At 52.3% G+C, this 12,128-nt stretch overlaps 1 protein-coding gene across 4 annotated transcripts in view; it reads left to right on the top strand.

Moving 5' to 3' along the window:
- Positions 1 to 11,598, top strand: part of Itgb2 (integrin subunit beta 2) — a 36,234-nt gene extending 24,636 nt beyond the window's left edge. For all 4 annotated transcript variants that reach the window (XM_039098729.2, XM_039098730.2, NM_001037780.2 and 1 more), the window contains 8 exons: positions 2,278 to 2,367; positions 3,914 to 4,054; positions 4,509 to 4,696; positions 5,783 to 6,027; positions 6,521 to 6,740; positions 7,229 to 7,428; positions 10,410 to 10,576; positions 10,935 to 11,598. In XM_039098729.2, coding sequence (XP_038954657.1) covers positions 2,278 to 2,367; positions 3,914 to 4,054; positions 4,509 to 4,696; positions 5,783 to 6,027; positions 6,521 to 6,740; positions 7,229 to 7,428; positions 10,410 to 10,576; positions 10,935 to 10,997 — 1,314 coding nt within the window. In that variant the 3' untranslated portion in view covers positions 10,998 to 11,598. The remainder of the gene's footprint in view (positions 1 to 2,277; positions 2,368 to 3,913; positions 4,055 to 4,508; positions 4,697 to 5,782; positions 6,028 to 6,520; positions 6,741 to 7,228; positions 7,429 to 10,409; positions 10,577 to 10,934) is intronic.
- Positions 11,599 to 12,128: the final 530 nt, after the last annotated feature.

The raw sequence follows: 12,128 nt of genomic DNA, 5'->3' as shown, positions 1-12,128 counted from the left end.
GGAAGTTGAGACTGTCGTTAAGCCACACAGGGTCCATGTCTTGAAATTTCACAGTGCTGCTCCCTTCTTTTGTTTCTTCTGGAACAAAGCAGTTTGCCCCCCGGCCCCCATCCCTCAAAAAGAAGCTTCTTTGAGTAACCAACATTCGAATGGAGCCAAACTCATATGTTGACCGCACCTCAGGAGACCTCAGTTCTGCCCACAGTGGGATACCTCCTTCCTATATATGTTGGTTCAGGACAAGTCTCCCCAAAGCACCTCAAACAAACAGAAGCCAAAGCTAAAGCAAACAGGATCTCGCTTGGGTTTGCCCTTGGCTTTGAAACGGTCGTCCATCCTCCTGGGGAGAAAGCAGCCAGCCTTGCTCTTTGTAAAGCAACCAAGCCTGGTGACCCCAAGGTTCTGCATCCAGCGAGCTCACCTCTATGGTGGCCCCTAGAGGAAGGTGCAGTCCTACACGTGTAGTTAGGAGACCCTTGGACCCTTCGGTTCATAATAGCATTTCTGTCTATTCTAATGGCAGTAATTGGGTCCCATGATGTCACCAAGCAAGAAGCAGCTATGGAGTTAGCAAATATTCACTGAGGCCTGGGGTGCCTCCCCAGGGCCCCTCGAAATGCTACTTGATGCTCATCCTGTGTTTCTGCTGCTGATGCTATGTCATGCGTGTGCGTCCCGCCTCGAGCCATCTGAGGAGCTGAGGCCAAATCCTCTAAGGGCAAGTTCACACAGGCCTAAGAGTCTCAGGTGTGACCAGTCTCCCAAGCCTTCTTCTCCCTGGCTTAGTGACTGGCTGGACAGGCCTGAAGAGTTAAGCAAACTAGACTGTCAGTCAGTTTGCCACAGTGTAGGGGTAAAGTCAGCGGAGACTAGAAAGGGAAAGGGCAAAGTCTAGGAGAGAGCTGGGGCTTAAGCTTCTGCGGCCCCTCCCCTTTCAGGGCTAATCTCATGACTGACCAGGACCTCCAGCCCCACCTGAGAATAAGTGGATCCTTCATGGCCTAAGGGACAACCCCTACCCCCTCCCCATCCCCGCACCTGCCAGGAGCTACTGCCGAGGCCTACCCTCTTTGGAATGTGTAGGGTGTAGGCAGCCCAACCTATGAACTGATCTTTACTGGACAGTGGGTCATGAGGGATTCTCTTCCTAGAAGAATCTCTGCTCCCAGGAGCTGCTCAGCCAGACCCTGAGCCCAGAATGAGATGTGTATATCTGTTATGTGACCCGAGACTTGGAAGACGATGACTGTAATCAATTTGTAAAGTCTGATGGCTCATTCTTTGGGATCGGAGAACTGCAGATCTCAGCCACTCCAGACACATCTAAAGAAGGGGCCCAGCTTGTTCCTCTGTGAGAGGCAACAGTGCTCACCTGGGAAGGCCACTGTGGGGACTCTGTGTTCCCAACTCAGAAAGCCATCGGATTGAAATGTCAGCTGGGGACGGTCACACCCAGGAGTGTGTGACCTCCATTCAGGGTTTTGGAACTGGGCTTCCTTCTAAGACAGGGTTTCTCTGTGTAACCTTGTGTAGTTCCCCCACCCTACCCCCTCTCTCTGTAGATTAGGCTGGCCCTGAACTCACAGATATCCACCTGCCTCTATCTCCCAAGTGCTGGGATTAAAGGCATTCACCCCCACCGTCCAGCCCTTCCTCCCTTTCTCAATCAGAACAGGGGATTGAATCTATGCTAGGCAAGGACTCCACCACCAGCCCACACTCTTGGCCCTTTATTCAGTTTTGCTTCTCAGACAATCTGGCTGAGTAACCCAGACAGACCCTGAACTTGTGAAGAGAGGCCAGGGACAATAGACCCAGCTTTTCAGGGCCTGGGTCCTGAGCTTCCTAGACCCAGCTCTTCGAAGCTTGATGTCTCTTCAGCTAGGGTGAGAGACTGTGACATCAGGCTGCTCCACCAGGCCTGGCTGTTTGTTTTTTTTGTTGTTGTTGTTGTTTTGTTTTTGTTTTTTGTTTTTTGTTCCAAGAATCGATTACTGGCATTCAGCAGTATAGCACCGACTTGTTTTACATCCTATGAGCCAGCTCATGAGAAAGGGAAGCTCTTTTTAAAATAAAGATTTATTGTATATAAATGCACTGTTGTTGTCTTCAGACACACCAGAAGAGGGCATCGGATCTCATTGCAGATGGCTATGAGCCACCACGCTGGGAAATGGTTGCTGGGATTTGAACTCAGGACCTCTGGAAGAGCAGTCAGTGCTCTCCACTGCTGAGCCATCTCTCCAGCCCTAGCTTGGTCTTCTTTCTCATCAACAGAAACTGACAGAGATTATCCCCAAGTCAGCGGTGGGCGAGCTGTCTGACGATTCCAGTAACGTAGTCCAGCTTATCAAGAAAGCCTACTACGTGAGTCTCCAGCAAAGTTGGCTAGGGGGTGGGGGGGTGGGGGGTGGCTGGCAAGGATCCCATGGGTCAGGGGATGAGTGGGGGGCGGGGCACATCCTCTTTGGGGGGGCGGGGAGGGGGCTCCTGCTGACATCTTCATAGCTTCTGGACCGGCAGGGCAGGGAGAAAGAGAGGAGGGTACGGAGAGAGAGAGAGCAGCCACTTTCCGCAGCTTGTGTCCTTTCATGGCCTGGCTGCTCTGTCCCAAACCCTACCTGGGTATTTCCTGAAATACCAACGGCAGGCCCTTCTTTTTTTTTTTTTTTTTTTGGAGCTGGGGACCGAACCCAGGGCCTTGCGCTTCCTAGGTAAGCGCTCTACCACTGAGCTAAATCCCCAGCCCCTTTTTTCTTTTTTTAAATATATATTTTATTTATCTATTCATTTAACATATGTGAGCACACTACAGCTGTCTTCAGACACACCAGAAGAGGGCATCGGATCCCATTACAGATGGTTGTGAGCCACCATGTGGTTGCTGGGATTTGAACTCAGGACCTCTGGAAGAGCAGACAGTGCTCTTAACCACTGAGCCATCTCTCCAGCCCCGGCAGGCCCTTCTTACTGGCTCTTCCCTTCAGCCACCATGGCGTAGCGGGGAGTGGCTGTCTGGAGAAGGCAGAGTGGTTTCTCTGGAGGGCGGAGGGACCCCAGACATCATCCCGGTAGCCTTGGACCTTGTGAAGACTCCCTTGTGCCTCTTGTCTGCCAGCCCTTAACCTTATTCTGGGTGACCCCTGACCCCTCTTCCGTCTTCCTCCTCTTCAGGGATGGGCAATCTGCCCAGATGCACCCAGATTCGCTTGCCTCAGAGGCCCAGTGTCCTGGTGAAAGCCAGCATGCACCAAACAAGGCTCAGGGTTCAGACAACGTTCAGTCCCAAGCAATAACAGAACTCCACTCTCAGCGATAGGTGTCCCCCCAAAGTTCTGACCTGTGTCGTCATCATGTTGCTGAGCGTCCAGTTGGTTAGCAGCCCATACTGTGTGGGAAGCCTCTCAGTAACACTGCTAGAGTACAAGCCAGGGGCTGGGGTGGGGAATCCTGTTTTCTCCTCTGACCCTGTGAGCCCCGGTTCCCCTAGTCAGGCTCCTGTACCTGGCCCCTGCCCAAGTGTGCCTAGCTCTGTCTTCACAGCGATGACTTGGGTGATGCCATCTTCACTTACTCACGGGCTACCACCTGTACTCTCTCTCCTTCCAGTTGTGCTTCAACCCCTACATCACTTCAACAGTCTGTCGTTCCTCCCCTGCTAACCCAGGTTCAACAGCAAAGGGATAGTCCTCACAGGGTTCATGGCCTGTGTCTGTGCTGGTCACTTGCCAGCAGCCTGTCTCAGAGCAATCCCGTGACATCAGCCATCTGTCCTGTGCTGGCACAGCCACCGAGCTCCCTTTAGGTGTCTGTGTCATCCGCTGGTGTGCAGGAGGGACTTGAGGAGTGAGATGGCCGGGGGCAGGGACAGCCATACCTATCACTCCTGAGCATAGCTGTTCTCTTCCCATAGAAACTCTCCTCTAGAGTCTTCCTGGACCACACCACCATCCCGGACACCCTGAAAGTCACCTATGACTCCTTCTGTAATAACAGAGTATCGAGTATAGGCAAATCCCGAGGGGACTGTGACGGTGTGCAGATCAACAACCCGGTGAGCCTGGCCTGCTTATGTACCTGCGGTTCCTATACCAGTGTTGGGGGATCCTGTGAAGATCTCAGCGACCCACTCCCAAGGACAGCTAGGAAGAGAAGGAGGATCACAGGAATTAGCCAGAGAGGAAACCATCAGGGACCAGCGCCCAGCCTCTTCTCCCTTTAAACACATGTGAGGAGGCCAGATGCAGCATCAGGGGAGGGTACCAGACACGGTCTCAGCTATGGCTTCATGCCTATCAGCACAATGAATACCTGAAAATTTCTATCTACTATGGTTCCTGGGTAGACAGATGGGCCTGGGGTGACAGCACCCTCTAGAGGCAACTGCTGGAGATCCACCACTGGACAAGTATCTGGTTGGGGTACCTGAGAGGCTGGGCAAGGAACAAAGAGCAAGGTTATCCTTGGTCACCCACAGTCCCGAACTGAACACCACCATTCTCCTATAGGTCACCTTCCAGGTAAAGGTCACGGCTTCGGAGTGTATCCAGGAGCAGTCCTTTGTCATCCGGGCGCTGGGCTTCACCGACACAGTGACGGTACAGGTCCATCCCCAGTGCGAGTGCCAGTGCCGGGACCAGAGTCGGATGAGGAATCTCTGTGGAGGCAAGGGAGTCATGGAGTGTGGCATCTGCAGGTGAGGAGGGTGCATGGGGCCTGTGGGATATCAGTCCATGGAAAAGGTGTCTGTAGATGAGGCTAGCCCAGAGCACGGCATGAGGAATATACATGAATAGCCTGTGGCACGCCTTGTCTATGAGGCAAGTGCCTTCAAGCGAAGTAGGTATGGCCAGCTCACCCAGGAAGTCGATGCTCTGCAGATACTCCTAACTCCTAGCTCTCTCTGACCTCAGAGACCCTGAGCAATCGCAACATGCATCTAGAGCTCCTTTGGGACATATGACCACTCCTGGCAGCCTGGGCCCTAAAGCCATCCTGTGGACATGTATACAATGGCCTCAGTTCAGAATGCTCTACCTCAAGGAGGAGAAAGGATGTGGTGGGCCCAGCAGAGAGTATGTAGTTGTTAGTCTGGGTACCAACCATCTCCATCTGACTGCTTTTCCAGTTTCTGATCTTTGAGGTATCCCACCCCTCAGACCTGCACTGGCTACATACCTCCTCCCAGAAACTCTTAACAGTGGTGTTTTTTTTTTTTTTTTTTTTGTGGTTGCCCTCTGGCCGGTAGCACCTTGTCCTGGTCCTGAGTGTGAAGCCCTAAGTGGCCTCTCTACAAGGCTGAGCTAACTTGCCTGGAGGATTGGGCTGTTGGTCAGTGAATTCTGCGGCTTCTTCCTGCAGGAGGACACTGCAGGATGAGTCGCGGTTGGCTACTGCCGTTCTTGTCTTCCTAAGCTATGTATGGTGTCCATGCATTCTTCTGTCTACCTAGTTCAGTGATAAGGCAGGGATCCTAGATCCCCACTGGATCCTTCTTCCAAATCTAGGTCAGCGGGGACAGATACTGGCTTCTTGGGACAATCCACTCACACAAGCCTCAGGCAGCTTCCAGGCGAGCCTGCCAGAGGTGCTATGCTCATAGGACGGTCGCTGTATGACCCGAGATATCCTTGCCTCACACATGACGCATGCTCAGGAGACCTTTGGAGAGCGGGTGTGATATAGCACACTCGACAGGTGGTTGGGTGATTGCTGGGCCGGGAAGGATGGGTGTCCCCATCCCAGGGGCAGACCTAAGTGCAACCCTTCCTCATCACACCAGGTGTGAGTCTGGCTACATTGGGAAAAACTGTGAGTGTCAGACGCAGGGCCGGAGCAGCCAGGAGCTGGAGGGGAACTGCCGGAAGGACAATAGTTCCATTGTGTGCTCGGGGCTGGGGGACTGCATCTGCGGGCAGTGCGTGTGCCACACGAGTGACATCCCCAACAAAGTGATCTTTGGGCAATACTGCGAGTGTGACAACTTCAACTGTGAGAGATATGATGGCCAAGTCTGCGGTGGCCTAAGTAAGTGTGTGAAGGTGGGACGGGGGAGGGGGGCTTTCTTGTCCGTGTGCACCAGGAGATATTAAGTGGGACATTGGGGACAGACAGACAGGCTAGCAAACCTTCCCTGCATGACCTGTGTGTCTGTGTCTGTGTTACTCAGCATTGTCCTGGGGAGGCAGTGGTGGGTCCTAGTCATGTCCTGATCCAAGAGCTTTCCAGATACAACATGGAGGTCCCATCTGGCTGGCTGGTGGCCGTGTTGCCAAAGAGGCAGGGCAGGAAGGTATCCCTGGTCTCTGTGGTTTCACCAGGCTGTCCTTCCATGGTGCTCTGGGGTCATGTGAGGAGGGAGAGGTAGAAGCAGGGAGCAGAGGAGGCTTAAGTGCGGTCCTCCTTGATCAGGCCGGGGAGCACAGTGGCCCGGGGAGCATGGTGGAGGGAGGGATGAGCCCCCTGTTCCTAGCAGCCTGCAGGGGAGTGATTCACGGTAACCTCGGTGGTTGTTTTGCAGAGAGAGGCTCCTGCTCCTGTGGCCAGTGTAATTGCAAGGAGGGTTTCGAGGGTTCTGCTTGCCAGTGTCAGAGGTCTACCACGGGCTGTCTGAACGCACGGCTGGTGGAGTGCAGTGGCCGTGGCCGGTGCCAATGCAACAGATGCATCTGTGAGAAAGGTTACCAGCCACCTCTGTGTGAAGAGTGTCCCGGCTGCCCCTTGCCCTGCAGCACCTACGTGTGAGTGTTCCCACTGCCCACATTGGCCTCACTACTTAGGAGCCCTTGGGGACACCACTGCTCCATAGTCCTTAGCAGGATTCAGCAGGATCCATTGTCCCTGCCACCAACCCTATCTTCCTGCATGTCCTGGCTTCACAGAGGGGGGTGTTCTAGGCCTGTGCCCCTTCCGCCTTTGAATGAAGTTTCTGTTAATGCAGGCTCAGCCTTCCATACCCTCTTAGGCACACAATTTGTGCTTCTCCTCACTCGCTTGACTACCCCAAGACCTGAAAGCTCCCAGACCCTCCGCCTAGGACCACCTAGTTTACAAATGACCACACTCTCTTCATACCCTGCACCAGACACAACCGTCCACAGCCATGCACCCCCATATACCTGCGGGCCCTGACGTAGCTAATGCGCCCTTGAACACCAACCAACACGCCAGTTCACACCTCCGTGCCCTTACGAGCTCTCAACGCCCACTCCACCCCACTCCTCCGCAGCTTCTGTGCCGAGTGCCTGAAATTTGATAAGGGCCCCTTTCAGAAGAATTGTAGTGTTCAGTGTGCCAATGTGACGCTGCAGACTGTCCCTTTCAAGAAAAAGCCCTGCAAGGAGAGGGACTCGGAGGGCTGCTGGATAACCTACACTTTGCAGCAGAAGGACGGAAACGCTTACAACATCCATGTGGACGACGATCGAGGTGAGGCTGAGTGGTACCTGGGTATGTGACCTCATGATCTGGCCTCGGTGGAGCATGGTGACAAGAACTCTGACCACAAGAGATCGTGAGGGAGATCTGGACAGGGCAGCTAGCAGCCATCCACTTGACCTGCCCCACAGCCCTTTCATTCCTGCTCCTTACCTGTCCCTATATGGGGAGATGAACGGCATATGGGGTCTCCTGGTGGTAGCAATGCATGTTGGGTATTGTCTTAGTTTGGGTTTTATTGCTGTGAAGAGACACCATGAGCACGGCAACCAAGGCAAACATTTAATTGGGGCTGGCTTATAGTTTCAGAATGCATTATCCTCACGGCGGGAAGCATGGCAGTGTGCAGGCAGACATGGCACTGGATGGGCTAAGAATTTTACATCTACAGGCAGCAGAAGGGGGACTGGTTCCACAGTGGGCGGAACTCAAGTATAGGAGATCACAAAGACTGCCCCCACAGTGACACACTTCCTCCAACAAGCCACACCCACACCACAAGGCCACACCCACTCCAACATGGCCACACCCACTCCAACAAGGCCACGCTTCCTAATGGCGCCACTCTCCATGGGCCAAGTATTCAAACACATGGGTCTATGGGGCACATTCCAGTCCAAGTCACCACAAGTAGGATGCCATTGCAGTGGTACATGTTCTAGCCAGAGCATTTCTCATCTCTTGGGAGGATCCTGAGGGACGGTGTCTGTTATTTCTTCAGAATGCCCCTTGGAAGGGCTTCAGGGAAGTGGAGTTGATTCCATCCCCAAACATTGTTTGCTGGCCCTTGTCTTGGCTCTGGTTTTTGCCAGACCCAGTAAGACCAGTGAACTTAGGGATCATGACCCGGTCTCTAGTGTCACACTCTAAAAGAAGAAGGGTTCCCGGGGCCAGTTCGCCTAGACAGGAAGATGAATCTATAAGGGGAAGCAGAGGGTGTGTGGTCGATGCAGTCACTACCCCATGATGCCCCACAAGTCCTGGAAGAGGCAGGCCTGTTCCGGTACATTCCAGCAAACCATTAGAAATTTCCAGAAAGTGGCCATACTTCGCTGAGTTTATTTTTAATTTTTTTTTTTTCGGAGCTGAGGACCGAACCCCAGGGCCTTGCGCTTCCTAGGCAAGCGCTCTACCACTGAGCTAAATCCCCAACCCCTGCTGAGTTTATTTAAAGTCTTTATTTTTTTCTGTAATTTCTAGTTCTTTATCAAACTCAGGTCACCCTGTGTGCACAGCACACACCTTCACTGGCCGATCCATTTCACAGGCTCCCAAATTGTGTTTTTAAACATCAGACTAGCAGTTCCGTTGCCAGGGTATAAGGTGAGTCTTGGCCTGCTGGAGGAGCCTGTGGACACAGTCCTATCGGGAACCAAGTGGACACAATACTGTCAGGGAATGGGGTGCATGGTTTTGTGAGGGGCCAGGTAAACATAGTCCTTTTAGGAAGTAGTGAAGGTGATCTTGTCAGGAGCTGGGTAAACATAGCTTTCTTAAAGGACAGGGAAGATATAATCTTTTTTTTAAAAAGATGTATGTATGTATGTATGTATGTATGTATGTATGTATGTATGTATATAAGTACACTGTAGCTGTCTACAGACACAGCAGAAGAGGGCATCAGATCCCATTACAGATGGTTGTGAGCCACCATGTGGTTGCTGGGAATTGAACTCAGGACCTCTGGAAGAGCAGTCAGCGCTCTTAACCACTGAGCCATCTCTCCAGCCCTGGAAGATATAATCTTGCTATTGTATAACTGGTGCCCTGTCGTTAGCCAAGTGGACGAATCATGTCTCCAAGCAGTAGACGCGGGTAAAACTGCTGTTTGGTCTAGGACTTAACAGAGAGGAAATGAGCAGGCAGGGTGGGCTGGAGGGTGGCAGAGAGTCTCCCTGTGCATGGAACTCAGAGAAGTGGCACTGAGAAAAACAGGTGATGGGTCCTGGGGTCCCCAACGGATGAAGTAAGAAGTCAGATGCCAAAGGGCTCGGGAATGCGTTGAATAACGAGGACCAAAGAGGGACGGCATGATGCATTTGGGCAAAAGATAGGACAGAATGCCTTATACAGACTTAGGCAAGCAGACTTAGAATTTCAGCCTCCCACCGCATCCAGACTCAGATTGCTGAGGGGAACTGCTGAGGAGCCACTCAGGACCACCGGAAGCTCAGGTTAGCAGCCTACCAGGCTCCTACAGGACTAAGACCTGCAGCCTCCCTGAGCCTGTCTTCAAGTCAGGAACCCCTAAAAGACAGATAGGATGCAGACTTTGCCCTTGGCATTTGGGACTGCTGGTTCCAGAGCAAGGGCTCCTCCTCTCCACCACGACAAACATGTTGGTTTTGCGCCACCTTGGCCAAATTTATTTAACCTCTGCGAAGGCAACACGCCTCCCTGAAAAGGCCACGATGATATGAGAGATCCTATGCCATGTTGTTGGGGACCCACCTGGCAGGGAGAGGTCCACCCTGACTGTTAGTACCCCTGTCTCACAGTCAGGGGTCTGCTGTGTAGCCCTTCCAGAACCCATACCCAGGAGAGGCCAGCCCAGCCCTGGACCTTGGGACAGTGTCCTGATCGTCACATGGCTGACCACAGGTCTCTGGTTCCTGCCACTGGTTACTACGGAATCCCTTTGCCTGGACGTACCAGCTCAGACATTACGGCCAATTCTCATACTGCACAATGAGATAGTCGGGGGTGCCTCAAACACAGCCCTAGTTTGGGAACACCAGTAGGTGGTGACCAGGGATGCTGTTATTTCAACAAAGCTTTCCTCGGGTTGGCCACTGACCTGGCCAAACAGCCTTCATGTTTCCTTTGGAAGCATCTCTGGTAGGGGTGTAGCTAGATTCTCTCATCTCCTCGAGAGTTGTGGCAAAGGGTGATTTTCCCCCGTGGCAGGAATAGCATGGCACACTGGCTACTGTAGGGAGGGGCTGACCCTTGGTTGTGTGCCTCTTCCTTAGAGTGTGTGAAAGGCCCCAACGTGGCTGCCATCATAGGGGGCACTGTGGCCGGCGTTGTACTGATTGGTGTCCTCCTCCTGGTCATCTGGAAGGCTCTTACCCACCTGACTGACCTCAATGAATACAGACGCTTTGAGAAGGAGAAACTCAAGTCCCAGTGGAACAACGTGAGTGGCCTTTCTTTGAGAACCCCCAGAGCACACAGGGGCTTCCTCTTCTCTTTGACCTCTCACTGGTAGGGATGGGTACACTGTATCCTAGGGGTGCTTGGGAAACTCACACAGAGTGCCTTCCCCAACTCTGTTACTTCTCACAGTGGGACTTGGGCCATCCTGGAGAGCTGGCACAGGCCTCACCCCAGCTTAGCCTCCAGGGTCCCAGAGTGTTCTGTGCTGCAGGTTTAGCCTTGAGGCTTAGAGCCTAGGAAGGCTTCCTGTCCTGGTTGGCTCCTTAGAGTGACTTCTACTGCTCTGGTGACTTCTTGGAGTCCCTGCACTGACAAGAGCATGTTTGATTCCACTTTAGGACAACCCCCTCTTCAAGAGCGCCACGACAACGGTCATGAACCCTAAGTTTGCTGAGAGCTAGAGAAGGAGTCAGAGGAGACCCCTCCAGACCATGCCTCCTCCCCTCTGCAAATAGAATGTAGCTTACAGCTAGCCCCAGTGCTGCCAAGGATCCAAAAGCCTACTTTGTTTCTTTCCGCCATTATATCAAGGCTGCCAGGGTTTCCACAGACTCATCTTCCGACCTATACAATCTTGCCACAGAGCCTGCAGATTGTTCCGGAGTCCCAAGAGGTTCCACACACGTTTTCGTGCATAAAGGGAAGACAGGGGTCTCAGTAAAGGTGGCCCCAGCTTATTTATATTTAAACTTGTTAGCGTATAAAACTACTATTATATTGTTAACATCCTGTCCGTTGTATTATATGTGAGTGTAAAACTATATCCCACATATATCAGAATCATGTGTGTAAAAATAATAAAGCTTCCATTCAGGGCTGCAGAGATGGCTCAGTGGTTAAGAGCACTGACTGCTCTTCCAGAGGTCCTGAGTTCAATTCCCAGCATCCACATGGTGGCTCACAACCATCTGTAATGGGATCTGATGCCCTTGTCTGGTGTGGCTGAAGATAGCAACAGTGTACTCACATACATAAAATAAATAAAGCCTTTTAATAAAAAAATTAATAAAGCTTCCATTCGTGCTGTCCATGGAAGGTAAGCTTTGTGGAGTCATTTGGGGAAAGGTGGCTGAGGTCAAGTGCTTTGTCCCCACTTCCTGGTTGTCCATTCACATCCTGAGGGTTCTGGTGGGACCTGGGCCATGGAATGGAAAACTCAGTTCTCTTTTTCCCTGTCCTTGGGCCTGTATGTTTGGAGCCCTCCGAGACTCAGTGCTAAATCCTGTGTGGCTGTCCAACAAGGCTGTCAGATGACAAAAATGGCACCCTCCTCTCTCCTGCTCCCAGTATCAGTCAGGTTCAGCACAGAAGGATGGGGTGGTAGCCAGAACCCAAAGCAGAAGGTGGGTAGGAAGGTCCAGGTAACCTAGAAATTACAGCGTTTATGGTGTTCCTGGGTCTCTGAGAATTATGACCCAGCATACTAGGTAGGCTTTTGGGTTTTTTTTTTTTTTTTTCGGAGCTGGGGACCGAACCCAGGGCCTTGCGCTTCCTAGGCAAGCGCTCTACCACTGAGCTAAATCCCCAACCCC

Source organism: Rattus norvegicus, chromosome 20 (genome assembly GCF_036323735.1).
Source record: "Rattus norvegicus strain BN/NHsdMcwi chromosome 20, GRCr8, whole genome shotgun sequence".
In the NCBI taxonomy this organism is placed as follows: Eukaryota; Metazoa; Chordata; class Mammalia; order Rodentia; family Muridae; genus Rattus; species Rattus norvegicus.
This window is presented reverse-complemented; position numbering and strand designations above follow the sequence as displayed.